This window comes from Drosophila serrata, unplaced genomic scaffold (genome assembly GCF_035046125.1).
Source record: "Drosophila serrata isolate PLE 108 unplaced genomic scaffold, ASM3504612v1 contig_349, whole genome shotgun sequence".
NCBI classification, from domain to species: Eukaryota; Metazoa; Arthropoda; class Insecta; order Diptera; family Drosophilidae; genus Drosophila; species Drosophila serrata.
In genome coordinates, this window is record NW_028257247.1 from 89,342 (window position 1) to 113,825 (window position 24,484).

Sequence of the window (24,484 nt, forward strand, 5' to 3'; positions counted from 1 at the left end):
CGACAAATCTTTATTAGGAAATTAAAAGCAATATTATTTGCCTCGGCAAATGTTTCATTTACCGGCACTTGACAAGTGCCTGGTCCAACTATTATGCAAAACTTTTTAAATGGCGTTTGCGAAACCCGAGACAGCAGCACAGCGACTTTGTCAATTGTTTAGTGACCTTTTGTTGGTGGGAAAACTTTTGCCGACTTTTACCCCACACCCATCTCGTCTCATTCTCACCTAGGAGGTAGGAAAGCCGAGGTTTGGCTTGCTTTATGAGTCGCTGCCTCCAAAGAAAGCGGGAGAAAAAAACTTTTTCAATGTTAAAGCAAACACGGGCAGCCACTAAAGTTGCCTGCCGTCGAGGGACGCCATCATCCACCCATTCAGCCACCCACAACTCCTCGTCCGCCTATTAAAGGCAAATAAAAACAATGAGCGCGAAACTTAAATAAAACCGCTCAAGGAGAGAGCGCCGAGCCAGGGATTTTATTTGTGTACTTTCCTTTTATTCGGCTGAAAGTGAGGTCATAACAGAAGGCTCTAGATTTATCTTCTATGCACTGAAACCAAAACAAGTTAAATCCATATAATTTCCCCTATTTTTCGAATAGAAAATAAATTAAGTTGGGGATCGAATTATAACTTAGTATATCATAATGCGGAGCACAAAGCACCTGCTTAAGTTACAAAATTTTTTAATTCTTGCATTGATCACGAAAAAATACATTGATTTACATATATTACATGAAAACTAACATGACAATATTGAGTTATTTGATTCTTTTCAAATTTTTGTTTCTTAAATATTTTAACATTTTGTAAATGAAGTATAAATACGGTAGGAATTAATTACTGTGACTTTTACTATATGTAGTAAGTGTCGGGTTCCATCTACTATATATTATGAAAGAATTGACTGTCTTTTCTGAGGTTTGCTAATTTATTGAATAAAAAGGCTAGTATTAACGGTTAACTAATAATAAATAGCTTATGCTTTTAATTTTCTCCCAGTGCCGTCTGTAAATTGTTTTGATTTCAATTTAAGTGCTGCTAATGCATGCAAATGACGGCGGATGGCGAGCAATTAATCAAGCATGGCCGACGAGCTTGTCGCTCAACTGTTGCCTACTTTTAAGGGCCAGGCGAGCTCGTCAGTAGCAGACCGCCAAGGAATGGCTTATGAGCAGGAATGGAAGCCACTTGGCTTCAAGTTGGCCCCCGCTCGCCCTCGTACCCATCCCCCTCGCTCCGCACATTATTTGCGTGTGCCATTTTCGGCATGACGCAGGCCCGCGACAGATACACACCGCATTGCTTTGCTTTAAATCTAAATGCCCTGCTGGCTCGGTCGAACTTCAGCCACTCACTCAATGGTTTCAGCTTTACTGCGGAAAAATGATCGATTTGCTGATATAACAACCGTTTATTTGCCATTCGTTCCCGTGCCGACGTGGGTGAGTGTGTGCGTATTGAATACGAGTAACTTGGCTAACAATAGACGCAAGCGGCACGAAAATAGCAATTTTATTCGCACATTTGTCTGGCTACAAGTCTGTTGCTCTGTCGCTCTGGTGTTAGTGGAACACAGCGGGTGTGAGTGGCGATTGGCGAGTGTGTGCGTGTGTGCATGTCCGTGTTAACTGTGCGACAATATTGTCAAAGTTTTGTGTATTAAACTGGCATTCATAGTACGTCATTTCCCCGGGGTGCCATAAAAAATAGACACTCACTCCGGCCAAATGCGGCAGACGCGTCCCCCCATGTAATCCAATCCTATGCCGCGCGGATGCCACAAGGACCTCCACTTGTGCCCGTGTGTGTGTGTGCGTGCGACCACTTGACGCACTTTTGTTACATGTTTCAATGAATTATTTATGGACAAATCCTCGCCGTAAACATCGATAGGCGCTCGTTATACACTTGACACCCAATATGCCATTGCAATGGCCCGAAAATCGATGAAAATATACTTCGATTTCCCGAAATTGTGACATTTTTATTTTTTATCTCTAAAACCATTCATAAATTGTAAAGTAATATAAAAAAAACTAAATAAACTTATAATATTATATTTTCTGCTTTTAGTGGCAACATCAACAAAGTTCTTTGAAAACTAATAACCATATTTAAAGCTTCAGGGTTTTTTTGTCTTGGGAAATGGGCGTCTTTGTGTAGGGCTTAACTTTTACGTTTCCGCTTTATTTGCTCTCAAATGCGGGCTTTTTAAAGCCGCGCCGGAAAATAAAAAGTAAACTCTCAGAGACAGACAGAGCCTGAGAATTGAAACACCTGCCGGCAAAATAAGAAGAGGGAAATGCAAAGCATTTTTGCCTGTAGACGGCCAAACGGAACCTTAGTTGCATGGCCAAGCGGGAAATTGTTGGCAGACGCACTTTAATTTAAATCAACTCAAGGATCCTTGTAATTCAAGAATGGTAAGGGATAGTCGCGCACCTGCGAAACTATTTATCAACCTGATGGCGACGGGCTCGTTGACAGCAGCAACAAGAAGATGTCAACTCAAACAAGTTATCAAAAGCGCATCAAACGCGACAGTTCGAGAGGCGCTCCATTGTTGTAGTTTTCTCCTTTTTCTGGTCCTCGAGGCACGCACAGGACGATATCTCGGATATCTCGGATGGCGGCACGTAGCCAGAGCCTGCCATTATTGCTCCTGTTGCTGCTGTTATGGCTGTTGTTGTTGTGTGGCAGCACGAGCGGCATAAATGAAGCTGTCGTGACGCGTCGCCCGTTGACAGTCCACAAACCGAATGGGGCAAGACTTTAATGTCCAAGGACACACGGAATCGGCGCCCGGAAAGAGCTTACAAGCTAATACGGTCTTGATAGTGATGGATATCATATATCGATCTTATATGGTGGAAACAAAACAAAGCCAGTTTCTGCTTCAAAATAATGTCTTCTCAGAACGATAGTTCATTACTAATGCGACTTTGTCCTTGATGGGCAGCTTGGGCGTGAATAATTCAAACTAATTTGCATGGCTCCAAGTGAAACACTCATAAATAAGTGAGCTGCCAGTGGGTCACAGATAACAGCTCGCCAGTCAACCTTGGACATGCTGCTTATTTGGCCAGGACAAACAAGTCCTAGTCCAGGCCAATATTTGTACTTTTAATGGCTGCCGGCCTGCCTTGATTAAATAGGCAAACAACGCGTACCACACACAGCACACCACACACAAGGCCAGCAAATGCGATATTTGCACAGTGTTTGCTTATGAGGAAGGGTCCTGGCTAATCAAACATCCTTGGCGGCTGGTCCAAGAAGGAAGCCCGGGCCGTGTAGGCGTCTCCGTCCCCATCCCAGACCGAAATGATGTTAATGCGATTTTCATGCGATAAGCGTCGCATTAGCGCAATAAGCTACAAATAATCAGCCGCCTGACAGGCATCGCCGTCACACCTGGGCGCCATTCGCAATCAGATTTCGGTCCCATAAAACCCGGAGAGCCCAGAAGAGCACGCCACGTACAACTTTCTACGAGATGGCTTTAATGGCAGCACCTCCTCGCGCATCCTCCCGTTCTCCGAATCAGAGAATCCTGCTAACCAGGACGGACGAAGCCGTTTATTAACTTACCCGGACAGGTTGCTTAAACTGCCGGAGCGCTTATGCAAATGTATGTAAAGTGTTGTACTTGCTTCACAAAAGACGAAGGCGAAAGCCAAAGCAAAACCCTCCAAATGAAGTGAGAAAATAAAATTAAAACTTACACACTCAGTTTCAACGCCCTTTTCTATCCCATTCCCATCCACATTCCCAATCCCCACTCACCCATTCCGCTGCTGTGTCGAGTTAAGCGATAAATTCCAGCCAGTCAAAGCCAGTAGAGAGTGGCCGAGATCTAGTGGTGGCCTAGGTACTCCACATAGTTCAGTTAACCAGGTAAAGGTACATGTTAAGAGGTTTTTTTTTGGTAAAGTACGGTCTGATTATTATGATATGTTTTGAAGCAGATATAAGACTATTAAAGTATCAAAATAAATGTTGATTAAATAATAACACTGTATGTTTTGTTTATTATCCATAAATTAAAACAGCGAGATTCTGATTTTATTGTTACAATTTAAATTAAAAAGTTAAAGAGGTACTTTAGTTTACTTATCGGGGTAAGGTAAATGTCAAAGAGTTTCCGGTAATTCAATTTCTTATAATATATTTATTTCCTTCAAGGGTCCACATTTCTTGTAGTTTCCTGCCCACTTTCTTGAGGCATTCCTATGAATTTTTAGCTTCATTACAATATAAGTTCTAGATTCTATAGGTACCGCATAGATACATAGTTCCCATCACTATCAAGAACAGAGACGGTAGCCATGGAGGTGTGCAGGCAAAAAGGTAAACAAAATGTAAATTGGTTTCGGTTTTCCAATTCCGTTTTTTCCATTCGGCCCAATGTCAGCAGCCGACGGATATGGCAGATGGTGCCCCCGTTCAATGCACCCGACTCGGCGTGATGCGATTCGGTTAGCACCCAGTCGAAGAACCCATTAGGGCTCGGAAGCGAACGCCATTGAACTTGCCACCTCAAGGTGGCGACTGCGAGAGTCAGGTGTGCGGTTCAGGGGGTTTCCCCCATTTTAATGGAACTCCGCTGCCAGTCCGCCGTCAGGCCATTAATTAATCGAATTATCGGGCGATTAAAGTCCTTATTGGACATCAAGCATCCGCCATGTGGCGCCGTCTGACAGCGAATAATGAGAAATTTAATTGTACCAAGAATCGCATAAAAGCGCAGTGAAAGCCGCAGCAAAATCGATTAATTGTGCACTGCGGATGCGTTGCTGACATTGAATTGCTTCCGCCACCCGGAGACGCAGTCGACAAGCTGAAAGCAAATGCAAATCGTCCCGGCCAAGTGGCACGCATCATGCGGGTCCGTCTGCCGGGGCACTTTCCACTCAGCAATTCAATCTGAAAACAATTGCATAAAATTATGTTCAACAAAGCGGGAAATTAGTTTTTTAGTCGCACGAAATTTCTCTCTGCGGGGCTGCATTCGCAGGACGCTTGCCTGCAGATGACAACCTCGGCAAGACCAAGTCGGGACACTGACTATGTCCTCGTCCATTTTCATGTCCTTCGCCTGTCCCCCACTCCACTTGTGTTTGCACTCTGGTTGCTCGACACGATGTCTTGATTTTCAAGAGACTTAATTATTAAAGCAGAGTCTCGGCCAGCGGAGAAACCCTTCTGTTGCCAGCCCCGAAATGTATGCGTAATTACGAGTACGAGCTGCGAGGATGTCTGGCAGAGCAACAGCTGCCACAGCGAACGGGGCGGCAGGACAGTTTGCAGCGGGACAGACGCAGTCTGTGCGGCAGTTTGTGTAGCTGGCTAAAAGTTAATTTTAAGCACACATTTCGCTGAGCTCATTAAGCACCCGGCACAGCTCACCCCTCCCCTGCACCTTCCGCAATTGCGCTCCGTAAATCGCGCGGATAATCAAGTTTTTGGTTGAATGCAAATGACAGAGACACCATTACGTCTATTAACTTTTGATTTGCCAGCGATTCGACGAACGACGGATGGCGGATATTGACAGCGAATTTAGATGACAAATAAAGGAGGGGTACTTTGGTAGGAACACTAAATCCTTGTGCCATTTATGTGTCTAGAAACCGTAGTTTCTTTAAAAGATATAGTAGGTAAAGGAGTTTAGGATGATTACTTGCTTATTCACATCTAATGAATTGTAGTTGAAATGTCTAAGGATTCGTTTTAATTTCATAAAACAGTTAACAGTTATTATAAGTAAACAACTCCTTTCGTTTTCCATTCAAAAAGTTCCAGCATTGAAACCTAGTGAAAGTACTTAAGAGTCGGAAGTCGTAAATGCTTCAAGTGTGTCATAACTTCAACTCAAATTGCATTTAATTGCTTGTGGTCCAGTTCCATGTAACATTTATTGAACACGGATACCCAGAAGTCCCGACGGACAGGCAACTACTTTCGCAGTGACGGAGCACAAAGGGCAACTTGAGCTGTCCCTGAAATGTATGCTACGCTTTATGGCGCTCCGAAGCCCGTGTGAACGGAAACAGGGAAACTATTTAAGCCCCACGGCATGTACGGCGAGTACCTTATTAGCCAGTCATAACATGGCTAAAGTCGCGCAGAGCCCTGGTTTACCTGCATAAGCGTTTGTGTTGCCTCGTTTATCAGCTAATCAAATTACCTGGCCATAATACACACGCATTTGCATGGAGAGCGCGACGAGGAACTCGGGGCAACTTTAATAGGCAATTTGTGTTAAACGTTGATTGAATAAGCATTAATGCAACTAAGAAGCAGTGTAACGACTTGCCTCTCCCCGCACACAAGCACACATGGCACATGTAATGACATCAGCAGGTGGGGGCGAGTGCAATCAGCCCATAGACACGTTCCAGGAGCTTCAACCAGGCTCTCTGACTGACTCATGTTCCGGCTAACATTGAAGAAGGACAGGTCGATCAGTGTGCAACAGCATTTTCTGCTAATGGCCAAGACAGGAAGACAGGAAACGCCATTAGTACAGGTGCCGCATTGCGCAGACAATGGATTGAAAATGCATTAAGCTCTTCGAAGGAAGTCCCCGCCATCGAGGTCTTTAACGCCAGTTGGTGCCCGCCGGCGGAGTGTATTAAGAACGCATTTATCATAATTACCGACGGGCGTCGTGTCTGGCAGCTGATGGAATATACGCCTGCCCTCAGCCTGCGATGACAAATTCAACAGGCAAAACGGCCGTAAAATTCCAGGAATTTCATTGCCGAATGGACGGCCCGAAAAAATGTCTATGATGGTCCTGTCGACATGGGGGAGCTCATAAAAAATGCTACAGGCACTGGTGTCTGCGTGAAGAAGCAGAAGTATAACCCACGTAGAAAAATAATTGATAAATATAACTTTAGAAGAATAATAAAATGCTCTGAATTTTGTCAAAATTTCCTAATATGTACATTATTAAAATATGTCATGGGTTTAATCTCTTCTGAGTCCTGACATTACAGATAAGCGTACTTTTCATCGAAGAAGTCACTTAAAATTGAGTGTTGGTTTTTGTTTTGATTTCATATTTAAATAAGTTATATTCGTTACGTTACACAAATAAATATGTGCCAAAAGAAAACTGCTAAAATGTTAAAGTCCGATTGGGACAAACATTTATGAAATATTCTTATAGACCTGAAAGTTAACAAAAAAATATATCTATATATATAAAATATATATATAAAATATTGAATTTTGCTTGATAAAAAAATTCAGTACCTCGACTCTCGGGTTTGGTACAAGCAATACAAAATAACATATGGCAATAAAAATAATTAAAATTTTTAAATATAACTAATAATTCCTCTCTCTAATACTAATAAGGAAAAATTATCATTAGGCTTTAAAAACCCATTGCAATGTAAACTATAATATTTTAAGCAGATAAGATCAGGTTGCAACAAGGCAGTGTGTTAATCATATACTTCCTTTACCGAAATTGTATTGTTAATTATATTAAATTTTTAAGGGCTCACAAAACTTAGAGATTTCTTAAGCACCCTAGCAGAGTAAGGATGAAGTTGGCAATTTTCTTCCAGTGCACCACGTGGTAAAGGAGAAGCGAAGAATTTATACGCGGCGTGGGCAGGCGTCGGAGCTGGAGCTGGAACTGAAACTGGGAATGATTCATGCGGAAATAAAGGCACTCGAGAGTGCCGTAAATATTGTGGCAGCGACCACAACAACGGCATCGAGCAGGGGATCCCGGAAAAAGTGCGAAACACGGACGAAGGACAAAAGGAAGCTTTGCATTTTTGCACCTTTTCAGTACGGTGCTCACACGACTGAATCGCTTAATTCAATCGCTTGTAGTGACAACCATCGGCGAGTGTCCAACTGTCCAACTGTCCCCGTGTCCCAGGGTCCGTCTGTCCGAATGCCCATTTGTAGCTGTTGTTGTCAGTGCTTTCGTCTTCGTTGGCGGCTTGCATTATTTAATTGACACGTTGATTGTTTCGCATTGCGATTCCATTTCATGTGCAATTTCGGCCAAGTCCTGTGATGGAGCACGCTCCGGTGCGGGAGGTGGGTGGTCGGTCGGTCGGACAGCCGGTCGGCCGGACGGCCACTTGCCTGTTGAAGTGCTCTCACACTGCGTCGACTCACCAAAATATGCTCAACAGTTTGTTGCCAAACTCCCATCAAAGAGAGCGCAACAAAAACTGTAGCAACATGTTGATGGGACTATATTATTTTACTTAGAATAGGCCTCATTACATACGATCGGTAAGGGGTCAATGTGTGGAAGAACATTAATAATACATCATCTTCTTGGAAATGTGGCAATTGTAAAATGCTCATATCGAGCCTATTAATTCGAAAATTAATTAAAATAGAGATACAAAGATTTTAAACAAGTATATAGAGCTATACAATGTGGAGATATTCAATATATTCTGCTGTCCTACTTAACTCATAAGTTAGTATAGTTTACTTAGATTATGTAAAGGTTTTTTTGACAATTTTATCTAATAAACATGATAGCTATAACATACAAATTTATTAAAAGTCGATCAACCAACTTAATGGATATTATACGTTGAGTATGGTTTGGAACAGATTACTTGGGAAAATCTATAAATCTAAAAGATGAAAAGCAGTAAGACATAACAAAAACGCAGATCTTGTCCACTTAATTTTATCTAATTCGTTTATTAATTAATTACTGGTTGCATTTGAAGAAATTCTCAGTTCTCGTCGATGTACTTTTTCTGTTTTTATTATGAAAATTCTTATATAAATGTCACTAAAAGAAAAATTTAATAATTTATTAGAGTTGAAAGAAAAATTATAACATTTATGAAATTACTTAAGCTGTTTCTCTTTTTAATGCAATAACAGTTCGCAGATTCGAAGGAATCCGAGGATCCCGAGGACATTTTCCATATAAAGGAAAGTAATTGCATAATCCCATAGCAAGGAAACCCCATTGGGTAACAAATAATTTGTTAGGTAAGTATGTTAAGCTATAAAAGGGGTTGGAAACTCTTGAGGCTCTGCAACCACTGTGCAGGGGGGACTTCAAACTTGTTGCTAAAAAACGCGCCAAAACACAGAAGCTGGGAGGTGGAGTGGACGGGGATGACAACAAGGCCAAAAATACCGCACCGCAGCCGTCAACACTGCAGTCAACGCAATGAGTAATTCCCAACAATTTTCACAACAGAGCCGAGCGGAGCTGGAAAACCCACCACGCACCCCGTCCGCTTCCCGGAAACTCACCTGCGAGGCGCAGGACAGGAGCATGGTGAAGAGCGGCCATTGCTCGTCGCTCTTCGCACGGAACTCGGAAATTGGCCAAAACAGTTGCGACGCGACTACCAAACGAACCGGACGTGCGAGTGCCTCAGCGGAAGTGCGGGATTGAGATGTTAACTCAGAAACTGTATATACACAGTGCCTGAAGACGATTTCGGAAATTATTTATTTTCAATATATCGGTTCAAGTCGTCCTGCTTTCAGTCTCCGTTGCAGTTTAGTGCTCAATCTTTGTGTTAAACTCGCGTTTCGTGATTGGTTTGTGGTGAAATCTAGAACTCATCAGAGACTGGAAAGATCCCATTTGGTTTCAGACCCCTTCTTGACCACCAATCAATCCTCTGCTTCGCTAGGAGGATGCGTAAGTGCTTTATTCATTCTAATTGTTCGCACAATGACCAAGTTAAATGGCTCGTCTGAGGTTCGTTTACAGCCGAAAGTTGAGTCACATTTGCTGTGGCTCAAAGTTTGGCTTGCTGTCGGTGGCGTTAATTAAAAAGCAAGTTTGTAATTGTAAAGTGAAAATTACATGAAACATCTGTTTCCTGAGCGATTCGAAAACTTTCTCAACTTCAATCCGGACACTAATTGCACTTTGCTGGCAGCCCAAGCCCCGCAACCCTTTGCCGGAAACTGAGGGCGGCCATTTGCGGAACACGTCCGATAAGGGGGCTCTTATCGCATCGGCCCACGCAGAATATCGACAATATCCATCTTATCGCCCATCGGGCTCTGTCACTCTGTTGCCATTTACGTGTAGCGCTCGCCAGGTAGCTAGCTAGCTAGCGACACGTCAGGAAGTGTGGCATACGCCGGGGCGCCTCCGACGGCCAAGGTGGCGTATACTTAATTATTCATATGCGAGCTGATGGCTCTCGCCGTCGCGATGTCGTCCCACCAAGCCAGCCATCAACTTGTGTAATTATTCTTCATGCAGCCGAATGGCCCTGCATTGCCGTGCACCTGCTGTGCTGCTGGTATAAATTATGTTTTTTCCATTGACGCAAAAATAAAATGCGCAGCCATTATATACTCGTAGATAAGGATAATGCAGCGACCGAGTAAACAACACTCAGCCTGTCCGTCCGACTACGATTCCGACTAGGACACTGGGCGGATTGCGATCTGGGAAATCAGTTTGCCTATTGGGCAGCGCATTACGTATACGCAGTGTGGGTGCGTGAGGAGGCATCTATTGTTATCTAGAAAAACTATTGTTAGATTAGTACCCCGACAGTTTGTTGGTCCGTTCCCGGCCTCGCAGCTCCGCATCAAAGCTTATGCATAACATTTGCTTTTGTTGGGGGACACAGATAGCCGCAAACCCTCGCACACGCACACACACTTGCATTAGGGCCTTCTGGGCAGCTGACAGCAGTTGGCAACACACACACACATCATGGCACTTGAGGGCGGGGGAGAACCCTTTTTGGCAAGTCGGACAATAACAATTCACATTAGTTTTTAGCCGAAAGAATATACGAGAAAATGAGGAAAACTTTTACATCTGCTGTTGGCATTCCAAATGAATTATGCTGGAATTCCCTCAAAGCCCAGGGCTAGCCTACACATCTAACATCTAACATGCTTTGCAGTGAGTTAAAGCCAAAGCAAATTCTGTTTCACATTTGCCCAATTTAACTTTGCAGCTGCACGGGACTCCCAGCATCGAATTAAAATCTATTCGGCAACTTTAGCTTAATCAACAAGTTACTTTCGTTTACCCTTCGCTTCAAAGTCGGTCGTCGCTGCCAAAAGCGGATTTCGAGTGAAATGCTGGGCTAAAACCAGAATCAGGCAGGAGCAACATTTGAGAAGCCACTCTCAAAGGGAATCGCTGATTGACAGCAACTACGCGAGTTCAGGTGACGCAAACTGACTGCCAGAGGACGCAGTTTTTCCGGTCTTTTGATTTCGCTTTTCTGCCCCGCAATGCGGCAATAATTTGCAAAACTTTGAACCACCCTCTCGCTTCGATTTGTGTTGAAAGTCGAGCTATATTCGGTATTTATGGAATGTTAAAAACGTGCGCTAAATAATTCAAATTAATTGCAAAACGACTCTACATAATCGTGACAAGGCAGTTTGAGCTGAAACACCGACAATGGCAATGGAATGGATAACCGCAATGGACAAACGGTGAGTAAAATGCATACTTCTCTCTATTTTAAGTTATTCAAATTAAATTTAACGAGATTAGATAGGAAAGCTTCCTTAAATCGAATTGCATAATTATAGTCTGGCAAAACTTCAGATGAAATGAAAATGAAAACTTTCCCTAATTGAAATCATGAGTTCCCAAGTTAAACATAAAGTTTGAATCCAGACCTTCAATGTTGCACAATTCCTTAAATTTTCAGACACATTTTCAACCTGAGTGCACAAGCTTCTTCGCTTTTTGTTTTCCCAAGGAAGACACGTACGAGCACACACACCCATGGACGTGGAATGAAAAGCTCGATGTGGAGTACAAACAAAACATGAGTAAACGAGAAGCGAAACATTTTAAAATGTTACCGTCATGCTCGACATTCATTTGTCAAGAGGCAACATCTGGGACTCACTCAATCTCCCGCCATCAGTGCTGTCCTGGCAAAAGGCAAATCCATTTCGTGGACACGGCCTGCCGCGAATTATCCGCTTTATTAGATCGCAATACCAATTCCCATTGATTCAATGATCCGCCATTGCCATGGCCAATGCAATTACATCACTGGGATTCGACTAGAAAGTCTCGATTGAATGCGGGAATATACATATGTACGTGCAGAGAGGAAAATATTGACTTTCTACAAACAAATACAAATTTAAACTAACAAAATAAGGCAGCAATTAGAAAGCGTTTAAAGTATTGAAATTAAAGTTGTTGATTTAACAATACAATTTCCATAAAGTAAAGTACATCAGGCAAACATCCTTCTGCTGCTCTTTTCATCGACAGTTGACGATGCTGCTGCTTTTCCGAGCCAAAAAAGATTTAACAGGGATCATGGGTCCCTGTCAATTTTGGCTCCCAAATATGTCTGATAAACAACAAAATTTTCTTAGCAAAGAATTTTTCTGACCGCCAATTTTTGACAGTGAGGCAGCTTTACGGATGAAAGTTTAGAAAAACATTAATGTTTTTAGCGTAATTTTGTATTCTTTAAGTATTCAGCCAGAGCCATTTTGGAATTCGTTTTGAAGTATCCGCGCAACGATAGCGAAGACAATTTATTTTCTTTATCTTTTACTACAATACAAGCTTTTGTTTAGTTTGAAATGCATGTTTTTTGTAAATTAATGGTCATGAAACGTAAGTAAGAAAGAAAGCATTAGAATATAACAGAATTTAGTATTATCTAACTTCTTTTCAATAGATTTTATTGTTGAAGAACCCTCGTTCTTTATAGCCCTCTTATCCATTTATCTTCAGGGTGTATTCTCTTCAACCTTCATCTTGTCCTTGGGGTTTCCAGGGTTTCCGCTAGGTGTATAGTGTGTGCTTGAAGAAACTCTATGTAACGACTTGAACCTCGATTGTGGACTACTATAAAAGTATGATTTTCAACCTGCAGGCAAAAAGGGTTGAGTTAAATGTAATTCAAAAATTATCCTTAATGATCTTACGCTTTATTTGTTTTCCGTGTCGTCTTTTATATTCCGTACTAATATCATATCATAAACTTAAGTGTCAAAAATAGAGGCAAGTCTGAGTAAAAAGAACCCAATTAATTTACTGTTTAATTTTGATAATAGTAAAGCAAAACTGCAGGCAAATTTGCAAACAGGTTATTATAATTAGCTTATAGGGATAAAGGTCAAAGGATATTCTCCCCAGTAAAGGATGTTTAGCTTAAATTTCTCTCTGTGCCCAAATCAATTTAGTCCCTTTTATCGCTTGAAACCATTTAATGCAATTTGCCAAGTTGATGCTGTAGAATCACTCGGCAAGTGTCACCATTAGCCTCGAATGGCACATATCGACTGCTCAGTTCTGCGGCTCTGACTGCCGTTGTGGAGTGGCCTTATATTTCATTGCTCTGGTGCGACCCGCACCATCAATCAGAGGGCAATCTCTTCAAATTTCATGCTCTGTCAACGCTTAAACGGTTCTCCCACACGGATCGGGGGTCCGAGAGCTGGCGGGTCGCCGGGTCACTCGTGTGACTGCGCGCGGCGGCGGCAAAAAAGAAAGGTCAAGTGGCAAAGGCTTAGAGCAAACAGTTTGCCTTGTGCCTAGGGGCAAATATTTGCAATTCGCTGCCCTTTGTTTGCCCCGCATAAACGAGGAGCCAAGTGCCAGGATGCAGGCTGCAGCGCCAACTAAAATAATAATCAGAGCGGTCCCTCCATGGGCTCCTCCTCGGGATTCTGATGGCGCAGGCACTCTGCCAAGTGGCAAGTCACTTTGCATTTTATACAAATGGCCTTGCGTTCAGGTTAACCTCGCAAAATAAATGATTTAATTTGGGCGGAATTAATGGCAAAAGCTCCGCCCCAGAAAGGGAAAGTCATGCCGTGGGAATCGCTGGCTGGTAATTCGGCTTATCAAGAGCGATCTGGGCTTAAGGACACCTGCAGGACAAGGACACCTCCAGGGCGGGGAGCAGCGTCGGCACGAGTCCTGAGAGAGAGTCCTTGGCACAGGCAGAAGGCAAGGTAATCGCAGTACGTAAGGGGAAGAGTGGCAAAGCCAGACAGCAATTGATATTGATGGCTTCCCGGCAAGAAGTCGTCTTACTCACAAGTGCCAGCGCGCATTTATCATGAGCCACGTGTGCGATAGCAGCTTCAACGCGAGCGTGCGACTCCGTGACGTGGTTGCACCTTTAAGTCGGCACGGCAATTACAAAATTCCGAAACTAAACTTTCGGGCGTGTGCCTAAAAACCGCAAAAACCATTATAATAAACAACGAGCCCTGGGCTGGCCGACAACCTAGGATGCGCCTCGACGCGCTTCCGGCTCCTGGCGCCGCCCCCATGCCCCGAAAGCACTTAGGCCCCGACTGTTTGGTTAACGACAAACCCAGAAACAGTTGGTGGCCAGGATGGCGATAGAGCAGGGGCATGGGGCAGGGACAGGGGCAGGGACGGAGCAGGAGATTCAACCCCCGGCTGGTGTTCCTCGGTTTCCCGAAATTGCCGCTTCCACTGGCGAATGAATTATGTATGAGCCCGGCAAGACAGCCGCTTACCTCTGAAAGTTGCTCAACGGCTGCGCCAAAAAGAAGACGGCGCGCTGCGAAAGTAGCCCTCAATGCAGATGATGCCCTGGCGAAGGCCAACTTGTGTTTTATTTCTGATTTGCAAGCCGCCTTTGTCTGCAACTCACCAGCTCACCTCTTCTTTAGATCCCTCAGCCCACGCAGCCACTCTTTTATGGAATTTTTAATTAGACGGAAGCCCAGCGAGGAGTCGTCAGCGTGGGCGGTTTCGACGGCTTCGACGGCTTCGACGGCTTCATTGTTGCCAAGAGTTGTTTGCCTTCGCTTTATTTGTCTAAACTTTAGTTCGACATGGCAGCGAAATGGATAATTTTGTTACTTCTTTAATGGACAGTTAAGTCTGTTAGGCATACAAACTGCCCCACAAAAGACCAGGAGAGAATCCTACAAGTGGTGGTGTTCGCTGGAGGACACGAGATGCTACTGTTGCCGTTACCCAACTGCATCATAAAAGTTGTTGATTCAAGGAGTTTTAGTAAAAACAATAACCATATAAAATAAGATAGTATTTTAAGAAAATTCTGAAAAGTTATGCGAAGATTTTTACTTGACTCTAGGATATTTTAATAATACTAAAGACAAATAAGCCTTAGTCCTTCCTTCCTTTCTTCTTTAAAGCTAGAAACTTTAATTTCCGATTGAATTATACGAATTTTCACTTTCATGGTTAGAGGGTATATAATGGGTCTAATTTCCTTACAGTTTTCCATCATTCAATTAGTGGCTGTCTTGGTTTTCTCTTGTTCTCTTTCCTTCTTATTTTTCTGGCTGGGCTTCCGCTTCCTGCTGAATTTCTTCTCCGGACACTCTTATATTTATTTATTCATTTTTCAATTGACTCGCTCAGAGACGTAGACGGATAAAAAAATAGAATTTGCATATTTAATGCGCGCACAAACAATGCACAAATGACACTGGAATTTTTAATTTGAGTTCATTGTTGCTGGAATACTTTCCCTCTCCCCACTTTTCCTTCCCTGCCTTTGTTCATTTTCCCAGCTGGCCTTGTCCGGCGATATAACAAAAAATAGAATAAATCCAAGTGCAGTGCTTTGCATAGAGTCTATAAATTATAAATGGAAAACACTCGTTATGACTCTTATTTGAGGTCCCCCTTGGCTATATTGGGACCTATTGTGCGACTGGCCTGGACCCGACATTAAATGGTTTTATAAGCCGAGTCAATGGCCAAAGGATTACTTTTATTTTATTGTGAAGCTTATTTTGTAGGAAGTTCAAAGGAAAAGTTAGTCTAAGCATTGGCTTTTTAATACATATATTATTTTGGGTTCTATTAGAGAACAGAAGAAACCTATTCAAAAATAAACTTGATTAGGCTGATTAAAAGCTTTTTATGTTCTAAAATGATGTGGGATTAATTATGTTAGAAATTTCTTAGAAAATATAAAAAGGAAAAGTAATAAATGATTCCTGAAATACTTCCGTAAATAAAGCACTTCAATTTAGCTATCTAAAGTTCAAATGTAGGGTAATTTTTAGTTTGTTTGTAATTACACACTCCTAATCGCTTCCTTAATCCTTTATTATAGTCCTTGCGACCGAAACCTGCGTGACGTGGAGCTTATCTCGTGCCGCCTGCGCCGCGTGGAGCCGCTGTGTCGCCTTCCGGGCTCCGCGCTCCAACAGTTGGCCATGTGCGGATTCTACGAGGACCTGGAGAAGGGCGTCACACGTAAGTGTTGGCTTCGGCCCCAAACTTTAAAGGCGAACGAAGAGCTAATGCATTCCCCTGTCCCTTCTCACAGTGTTTCGTGCCGGGGAGCAGGGTCGCTTCTGGTATGCAGTGCTCGGTGGATCGCTGGAGGTCCGGTATCACGCCCATGCCGATGCCGATGGCAAGGTGAGTCCATGTTTGCAGCTGCCAAGTGATGGCGCAGTGTCAGTCGGGGTCGCCAAGTGCGAAACAACGCCCGGACTGGGCCCTATAATTGATGGCGATTATCCGGCCCCGTGCTGCATATCCTGCGCTCCGTGCATGCTCAATGTTCCGGGAATTTTTTTCGTGATTTCGGGCGGGGCTGCGGTCTAAGCCTCCTCTTTGTTCGTCGAAGCGAACAGCGGAAAAAGGAACTGCTGACAGCGGAGAATCCCGGCCCAGCCCAGCCCAGCCCAAGCCCCTCGGAGAATCGTATCGTATTGGTTTGTGGCATTCCATTTTTTTCTTTTTTTTTCTGTCCCAGTTTCCGCCCCCTCTTGCCGGCATTGTGCTTGCCACAGCAACATTAATTTCCGCCAGGATATTGGCCAGCAGTTTTTTCCCAGCCCAATGTTCTCGCTGCACGAGTATCTGGCCGGGCAAAGTGTACATTTTGCATACATATGTATGCTTGGAATGGCTTGTTCCGAGAGGTTCCTGCTAATTGAAACGGCCCGAATCGGCCAGAGGTTCCTCGCAGCGCTCTCCGTGCCCGAGTGGCAGCAATGGAAATTCGAGTATTTACGGTTAAGTGGGGCATGACAGTGGCAGCATGCATGACCTCAACTTGCTAATACGGCGTCTGTGGCCTGGCGAGTGGCTATGGAAATTGCACTGCCAGTGTTGGTTTTGGTGGCAAGTGGTAAGTGGCAAGTGGCGGCAATGTGAATGAAATGGTGTTCCGACCCGCCCCTGATTTAATTACGAAACCGCTTCCTTTGACGTTGCATCGTTCTTCGTCTTTACCTGAATCCAATTGCATCTTTCCTGAGACTAGGGGTTTTCCTTCCCTTTTATTTTTTCAGTGGATTCCTCTTATTTCAATCATTATATTCAATTAAGACCGCCGTCCTCTTTGTCAGCCTTTTAATAACACTCATATTTAATTAAAAACAAACAAGAAAATATACATGGTCGATGGTGCTTGAGTGTGAGGTACAAAATACATTAAATTTAACTATAGAAAAACACATTTTTAGAGGGGCTCTGAGTCCAAATGACCTTAGCTACTCATCTTCTCAAGACATAACATAATAATAACATAATTATTTTGAATCGTTCAGTTCGAACTCATTGTGTTTGACTTGATGAACCATTAGAGACTGGAATGTATATGGTGAGAAAAAATGCTTTTGGAAATAATTATATAAATATGGAAACATATCGCATTTAATGTTAAAATATTGAGATATTTCACATATATTGCAACACAAAAAAACGATTTATATATTTATATCACGCTTAATTTTTATATTAAAAAAATAAAAAAACCATATATCTTTGCATACCAATCTATTAAAATCTAATCGAATTTAATCTTTCATTTATTTGTATTTCTAATTAATAGAAATCGTCGATTTAATGATTGTCATTTCTATAAAATATCGAACTTTATTATCTAGTAACTTCCATGCTTATTATTAGAATGTTTATTTAAATTTCTATAAAAATAAAATAGGCTTTCTTAAGCTGCCAAACTTAATTCTTAATCATAGTTTCTGATATCGGACAAGGGTACTGCTGAATTAATATACTTTATGATACACCAAGTTTAAATGGCAACCCTGGCAACCTTCGTTTTACGATGCTTGATTAAATTCTCATATGTCCCTATGGGTACGGGATACATTTTTAAACTTTAAGCGAGGATAACTCTTTCTCTATTAAATGATTCCTTTGAAAGGCTCCTAAAAGCAATGAGTTCCTGTTGGCGCATCTCCATGACCCAATTTCCAGCATTGCTTTTATATGCGCCGAGAAGATCTTGTTTTCGCACAATTTTTCCAGCTGATTGGCTTTTGGGAAAACACGAAATGGATTTGCCGGCGGGCAACCATCAGCAATTAAAGCGTAATAAATTATTCAAAAGAATCCACAATGTTTGGGGCCTTTGAAACTGTTTTTGACACTTCGCGGTGCAGGCGAGTGTTATGGATTTTCGTGATGGAGCACGGAGCATGGAGCGTGGAGCGTGGAGCGTGCGACACGCAAACCCCAATTTCCAGAGATGGATGCCGGATAAATATAACTGCTGAGTGCCGAATACGAATCCGAGTGCCGGTCTCTTAAAAACAAAGAAGAGGCCTATCAATAGCCCCACAATTAATTCGAGGTGATGCTGGAGGGGCGCATACAAATACAAAAGATATTTATGTGAGAATGTGAGACTATGCCGCGGTGCTGCCATTTGGTGCGAGTTCCGTTTCCAGTTGTTTGGATTTCCCCTTTTGGCCCGGGAAGCCCTCTAGCTCCCCCTCCGTCCCCCCTCCGCTGGCTACGATCACGTGATGAAGCCAATTTGGCTCTAATGAAATACGAGCAGTGGCCCTGCCAGCCAAAGCAGCTGAAGCAGATACAAATTGCAACTAATTTATAAATGTCTTCGACAGACGACCTGCAGCGAAAAAACCTCCGCCTGGCGCAGTCAAAGTGGGGGCGTGGCAGCTGCTGAGCGCCGTTATAATTGAATAAAAACTTAAAGTCTGCGAATGAAATCTGCATTCCGCCTCCTCCTTGACCTTGCTCGACGTGCATGTAACAAAGTAGCTACAAGAGGGCTCGTGTACTTGAGCTCGTCTCGGCTCTTGTCTCCTGGCCCGCCGACATGAGCTCGATTAATCTTTGTTACGTGTCGACGGCGTGGCCGCAAACATTGCCGGATCCAATTAAAATGATTATATAATTACACATAGCCATAGCTAGCGTAGTGCCAGGCTAGGCCCAGCCAGAAAAGCCATCAAACTAATGAAAATGCTTCGGAAACTGAAACTGAACCCACATATAATTAGGCATCATTAGGCACAGGTGTGGGGGACCACCCAAGGCGACCCGAATGGCATCGATATTCAAGTTCAAGCACATCGTAGGTGTTGGACCTCAAGTGCCTGTGATCTGTGCGACCGGAGCCCAGAGAAAGCAGCCCCATTGTTGGCTTTTCACCCATAAATAATTGGATGTGGCAGTGAAACCCCTTGGATTATATAGAACAAGTATACGTAGATAATGGAGAGCAAACGCCGCAAAACCACCGGTCAAAGAATTTGATTTGTAAGAGCAATTTCCGCCAAAGCATTTGTGAAGCGGAAGCATTCGAGTTTTGGTCAAGAGCCACATGCCGCAGTAACCAAATACAAATCGGAGATACTCTGCTCTGGCCTCATTCGGACTGCCAATGGCCCCGTTCGTCTCGACATTTAATTAGCCTCACACAACCACTTTGCACCATTCATGTCCCCTTTGGATGGGAATCATTTGCATATGATGGAATCGCCACAGAATCGTAGATGGAGTTTACAGTTCAGTTGAATCTAATTTAAACAGATATGCACAGCTATATTTGAGATACACTCTTCTCAGGTACCCCTTCTTCAAGAGTAGTTCGGTTTAATAAGAATTACTTTAGATTAGAGCGAGTGCTTGTCTTGGAGAGTGCAGCTGGCACTTAAGGGCGCAGATTGCTCTACGAAGAAAGCCATGACAGATGTCGAAATTAGAATGAACCCAGCTACTTGTCTGGCTCAAAACAAAGCGACTGCGGCGGACGGAGATAAGCGAGAGCTGCTGCCACTTGAGACGACAGTGACAACAATTTGTCGCTTTTCATCAAACTCGACCCCGTGCGCTGGCCCGTCGCGATCATCATCATCAGCCCCCCTTGCAGGTTCCGGGGAATGTTCAAATGTAAATATAAACAATGCCGGGGGACTGCGACTGGGACTGGAAGACGACGGCTCTGTGCTCTCGTTGGTGTTTGGTTTTTTCTGTCAAACAAGTTGGGCCGCTAATCTGGGCAGCGACGCCGGCAGCAGAGTTGCCCACATATGCGCTTGTGCGCGACCAAACGGAATGTATCTTTCGGATACTTTTGCGCTGCCACAGAAATTAATACGTGCTGAACACTTCAGCGGCGCACAACTCGATCGCAGCTCCGCCGCGGCTCGCTTCGCCGCGCTTCCACTGCCGCCATCGTCAGAGCGCATCCGTATCCGTATCTGTATCTGTATCTTTTTCTGGCCAAGCCATGTCTCTTTGCCAACTGAAGTTGGCGATGCCGCGCAAAGTGCGTGGGCTGCGCTGAAAGATTCGCGCGCGGGCGTTCGCCAGGCGAGTGTAAACATTTATTCGCAATATCCAAATAAACCAGTTAAATAAGTGGAAGTAATCGACACGCAACCCAGCGGCCGAAAGAAATCCAGTGTAAAGTGGCAACAAAAATGCCCGTTCCGAGTGCAGTTTTGCAATTGTTTACGCAATGCAGTTCTGCTAAATATTAAATACCTCAAAAGCCAAACAAAGCAGAGCCGCCGAAATGTACATTGCCTCGCTCCGCGGTGATTCAACAGCTGCAGTGTGTGTGTAAACAAAACAAAAGCAGAACCGCAGAGCAAGAAACGAGAAGGCCATAATAACGTGGAATTTAATTCAAGTTGATTTCATTCATTATATCTGCCTGGAAGGTGGTCGCGAACGCTGACTGGAACACTGGTTCGTATTTATAAGTATAAGCCATACAAAGCCCTACAGTTTCGAGCACAATGCGTTACGCATCTTATTCATTTTTATTGTCTTTGATCTTATGTTTCTATCGGGCTCCTATCTGCCTTTAAATAGTAAAAAAGTTAGAACCTAAAATGAGATCTGTCATGTGGGAATGTAATCAAGTTGTAAGTTGTTATCCATCTTAGTCATTTATATTCTTCTTTGGTCTTATTTACCTTTCGGGTTCTTATCTGATTAAATAGTGTTTTTGGGTACCGCAATAGGTTGAAGCAGAAACCAGATATTATATTTATTTTGTGTTTGGTCTTATCTCTCGGGTTCTTATCTGCTTTCGATGAGCACGTAAATAGATCCTAAAGAGATGCAATACAATGGAAAGGTTTTAAGAATCTTATTCATTGATTTTGTCTCTAGGTCTGGTAAACAGAGGTACTTAATTGTTCGCGAATTAATATGATATGTACTTCCGGAAGTACATATGTATGAGTAAGAATTTGTAGGTCTTAGTTCATCCCGTTTCATTTAACTGACCATCAATATGCACGTAACCGCAAATCGCATAAATCACGGAACAATAAATGGAATTTGCATAATTGATTTGAATTATTTGCAAACTGGCAGACAGGCGAGTCGGCCAACAGGTGAACCACTTCTGACTGCCACTGGACCATCGAAGCAGTCAAAATAAATATAAATATATAAGCACAGACAAAAGGCGAAGCGGATCAGGCTGAATAGCCATCGAGATGATTGATGATGCTCCAGGTTAGCCAAGAGCCAATAAAATGCATAAATGAATAGCCCAGGAGGGCGGAGCGGCGGCGCCATTATAATAAATGCAGATGGAGATGAAAGATTGATTCGGCTACCGCTGATGAAGACATTGGTAGTGTGCGACGTTGGGAAACTTTTCACGGAGAGAAAAAAAACAAACCGATTAAAATAAAAGATAAATTGAAATAATATTAATAATTAATATGAAATAAAACAAACAATAATTATCAAATAACAAAGAGTGTTTTTAGAAATCGATAACCCGATTTGGGTTGGATGTTATCCAATTTATGAGATATTGAAAAATAAAGTGTACTTAAACGGTATCGAAAATATCGTAAAGGTTAATATATCAAAGTTTGAAATATAAAATATCAGCAATATACTATAAATATACACTTAATTGTTATTTTTCCTTTGCTTCCGATTATTTTAATGCGGAATATCGGTATATTAAAATATAGATTTTTAATCGACTTTCGTGTCGAATATCGGTACATAATTTTCATGCCATTCTCATGCTTCCGATTATTTGAATCCTGAATATCGATATATTAAACTATAGATTTATAATCGACTTTCGTGTCGAATTTCGGTACAATATTTTAATGCTATTCCTAAACCGGATTGAAGACCAACTCTTTGTGATGTTTTCTCTCAGTGCTCATATTAAGATTTATGCTTATCGGGGCTTTCTCTGCATAAGTTCGATGCAACCTAATTGGGCATGGGGCCAGTGGGGTGGAGTGTGCGGCCACGACCTTGCCAAAGGTCAAAGGGGCGACTGACTGCACATTTCACTCCCCCAAGCATCCACCGCAACATATACACGTCAAATACTAATAATGCTCGTGTTTTATATTCTTTATGGATCAGCAAGTTTTGGCGTGCGTGCCAGGGAGCAGCAGCATCGAGGATGGCACCTGGGAGAGGAGTTCCTCCTGCCGAGATCGAGGTGCTTTTAATAATCTTTAATAGCTTGCGGCAGAGTGCGGCGGGAGTGAGTGAGCGTGGGCGGTTAAAAAGCAGTTTCTGGCGGCTGTAGACAAGCACACATATGTACGTACATATGTCTTGGGATATGGACGTATATGGGCACATAAAGATATTAATCAGTATAAAACGGCTTTTATTATTTGTATTTTTAGCGAGCACTGCGGTTGAAACGCAATTATCTCGGGTATCCCTTTTCCAGGTGTCCCCAGACCCAGACCCAGGCCGCACCACCACCACCACCTGCCCATTTTGGCAATTTAAAGTTTTTCAACTCTCGAAAAAGTTTGAGAATGCTTCCCATTAGCATAGAAAATGTTGATAATTAAATAAGTTGGCAGCGTAAGTGAAGCGAGAGAATATTCGATGAATGGCGTTTAATCGCGTGAGTTTTCCCATTAACAGTTTTAAAATAATTTAATTAGCGTGTATTTAGGGCTTATTGAACACGAGCCATTGGGGTATATACATATAATTCCCACCTTCCCACTCACACCGGTTCATTAGATAAGCCTGAGCGGGGAATTCGAGGAAAACCTTGGTTCGATTGGAAAAATATTCTCAAATTATGCAAATAATCTGCTGATAAGGTGCTAAGAGATACATACATACATACTCATTCAAGCTCACAGATACGTAAATATATTCGTCGAAAATCAAACTCAAATACAAACAAATTACAGAGGTACACGGGGAAAGGGGGAGGGAGGCTGGTCGAGGGGGACGTGCTTGTCATAAATTCACTCGCGTTAAAAAATTCAAATGGGCCAAATATGAGAAATCGCCCACGTATGTACATTTTTGCCAATATACCCTGACTTTGAAAGAGAAACCTTGATATTCTAATTTATTCCCTCTAAAGTTGCGATTTGGAACATGAATTATTTATGGAAAAATAACAGTCATTGCCAAATTCATCTCATATTTGTCAATGTTTCCTCACGGGAATCATTAAATCTAAGAATAGTATGGTTTAAAGAACAAATTAAGTGTACACTAAACATAGTACTTCGAACATTTCGCTGCAGACTTTTAGAGGCTTTTTAAAGATTTTTTAAATCACTAAAAATTGCTTTACAATCCTCGATGGTATCAAACCTTTTCTTAAATGTATTTCATTTTGATTCAATAAATGCCTAGTTCAAAGTTACTTCTCAAATTCCATTCTACGTTGAAGTACATACAACCCAATTATGTGTAGAGTATCTACAGCTTCGACTCTAGGAAGCTAATTTGCCACCTTCTCGAATTTCTTCTGCAGATGTACAATATATTTAGCGTTCGAGGCCTATAAACAGCGCTGGCAATGGGGAAGAAGAGCAGGAAAAAAACAAAATCAGCGGCAAGAAGTATGAAAACGTTTTTGCTTTTGCCGCTTGCCATGGCAATAAGCTTAATGGCAGCATTTGATGTCGATTACCATAAATAATATGTTGGGGAAAAAGATAAAGCTCGGAACGCACGACTTGCCGGGCCAGAAGGCGTTGAATTAGCCAAGACACAGCACAGATCGAGTCTGGACGGGGGAGGGAAAAATTAGACTCGACTCGACCTTGCCGCCGACACTTGTGGCAGTCGCAGTTCAGCGATGGAAATTCAGTGGGAAATCGGTAGAAACTTTCTGCTTATCGCAGTGGAAATTAGAAAACGCACACTTTCCCCGCCCGGCCTGGGATCTTTCTCTCTTTCTGGAGCATAAAACTTTATGCAGCGAGCAAAATCAATATTTGCACAATGAAGAATTTTCAATTTGATTGCCGATGG

General features: G+C 42.7%; 1 protein-coding gene and 1 long non-coding RNA gene across 4 annotated transcripts in view; one reads left to right on the plus strand and one right to left on the minus strand.

Moving 5' to 3' along the window:
• The first annotated feature begins 9,350 nt into the window (after positions 1-9,350).
• Positions 9,351-24,484, plus strand: part of Epac (Exchange protein directly activated by cAMP) — a 43,553-nt gene continuing 28,419 nt past the window's right edge. The window contains exons 1-4 of one of the 3 annotated variants that reach the window (XM_020960007.2): positions 9,351-9,670; positions 10,959-11,448; positions 16,068-16,210; positions 16,284-16,378. In XM_020960007.2, coding sequence (XP_020815666.2) covers positions 11,414-11,448; positions 16,068-16,210; positions 16,284-16,378 — 273 coding nt within the window. In that variant the 5' untranslated portion in view covers positions 9,351-9,670; positions 10,959-11,413. Of the gene's footprint in view, positions 9,671-10,958; positions 11,449-16,067; positions 16,211-16,283; positions 16,379-20,166; positions 20,939-24,484 lie in introns of those variants that run through there. The other 2 variants (XM_086838528.1, XM_086838530.1) reach the window with 2 other exon arrangements.
• LOC147642810 (uncharacterized) lies at positions 12,432-16,801 on the minus strand. Its single transcript, XR_015272915.1, has 2 exons — positions 12,919-16,801; positions 12,432-12,860 (listed from the first exon to the last, which is right to left on the minus strand). It is a non-coding gene; the product is annotated as an uncharacterized LOC147642810 (long non-coding RNA).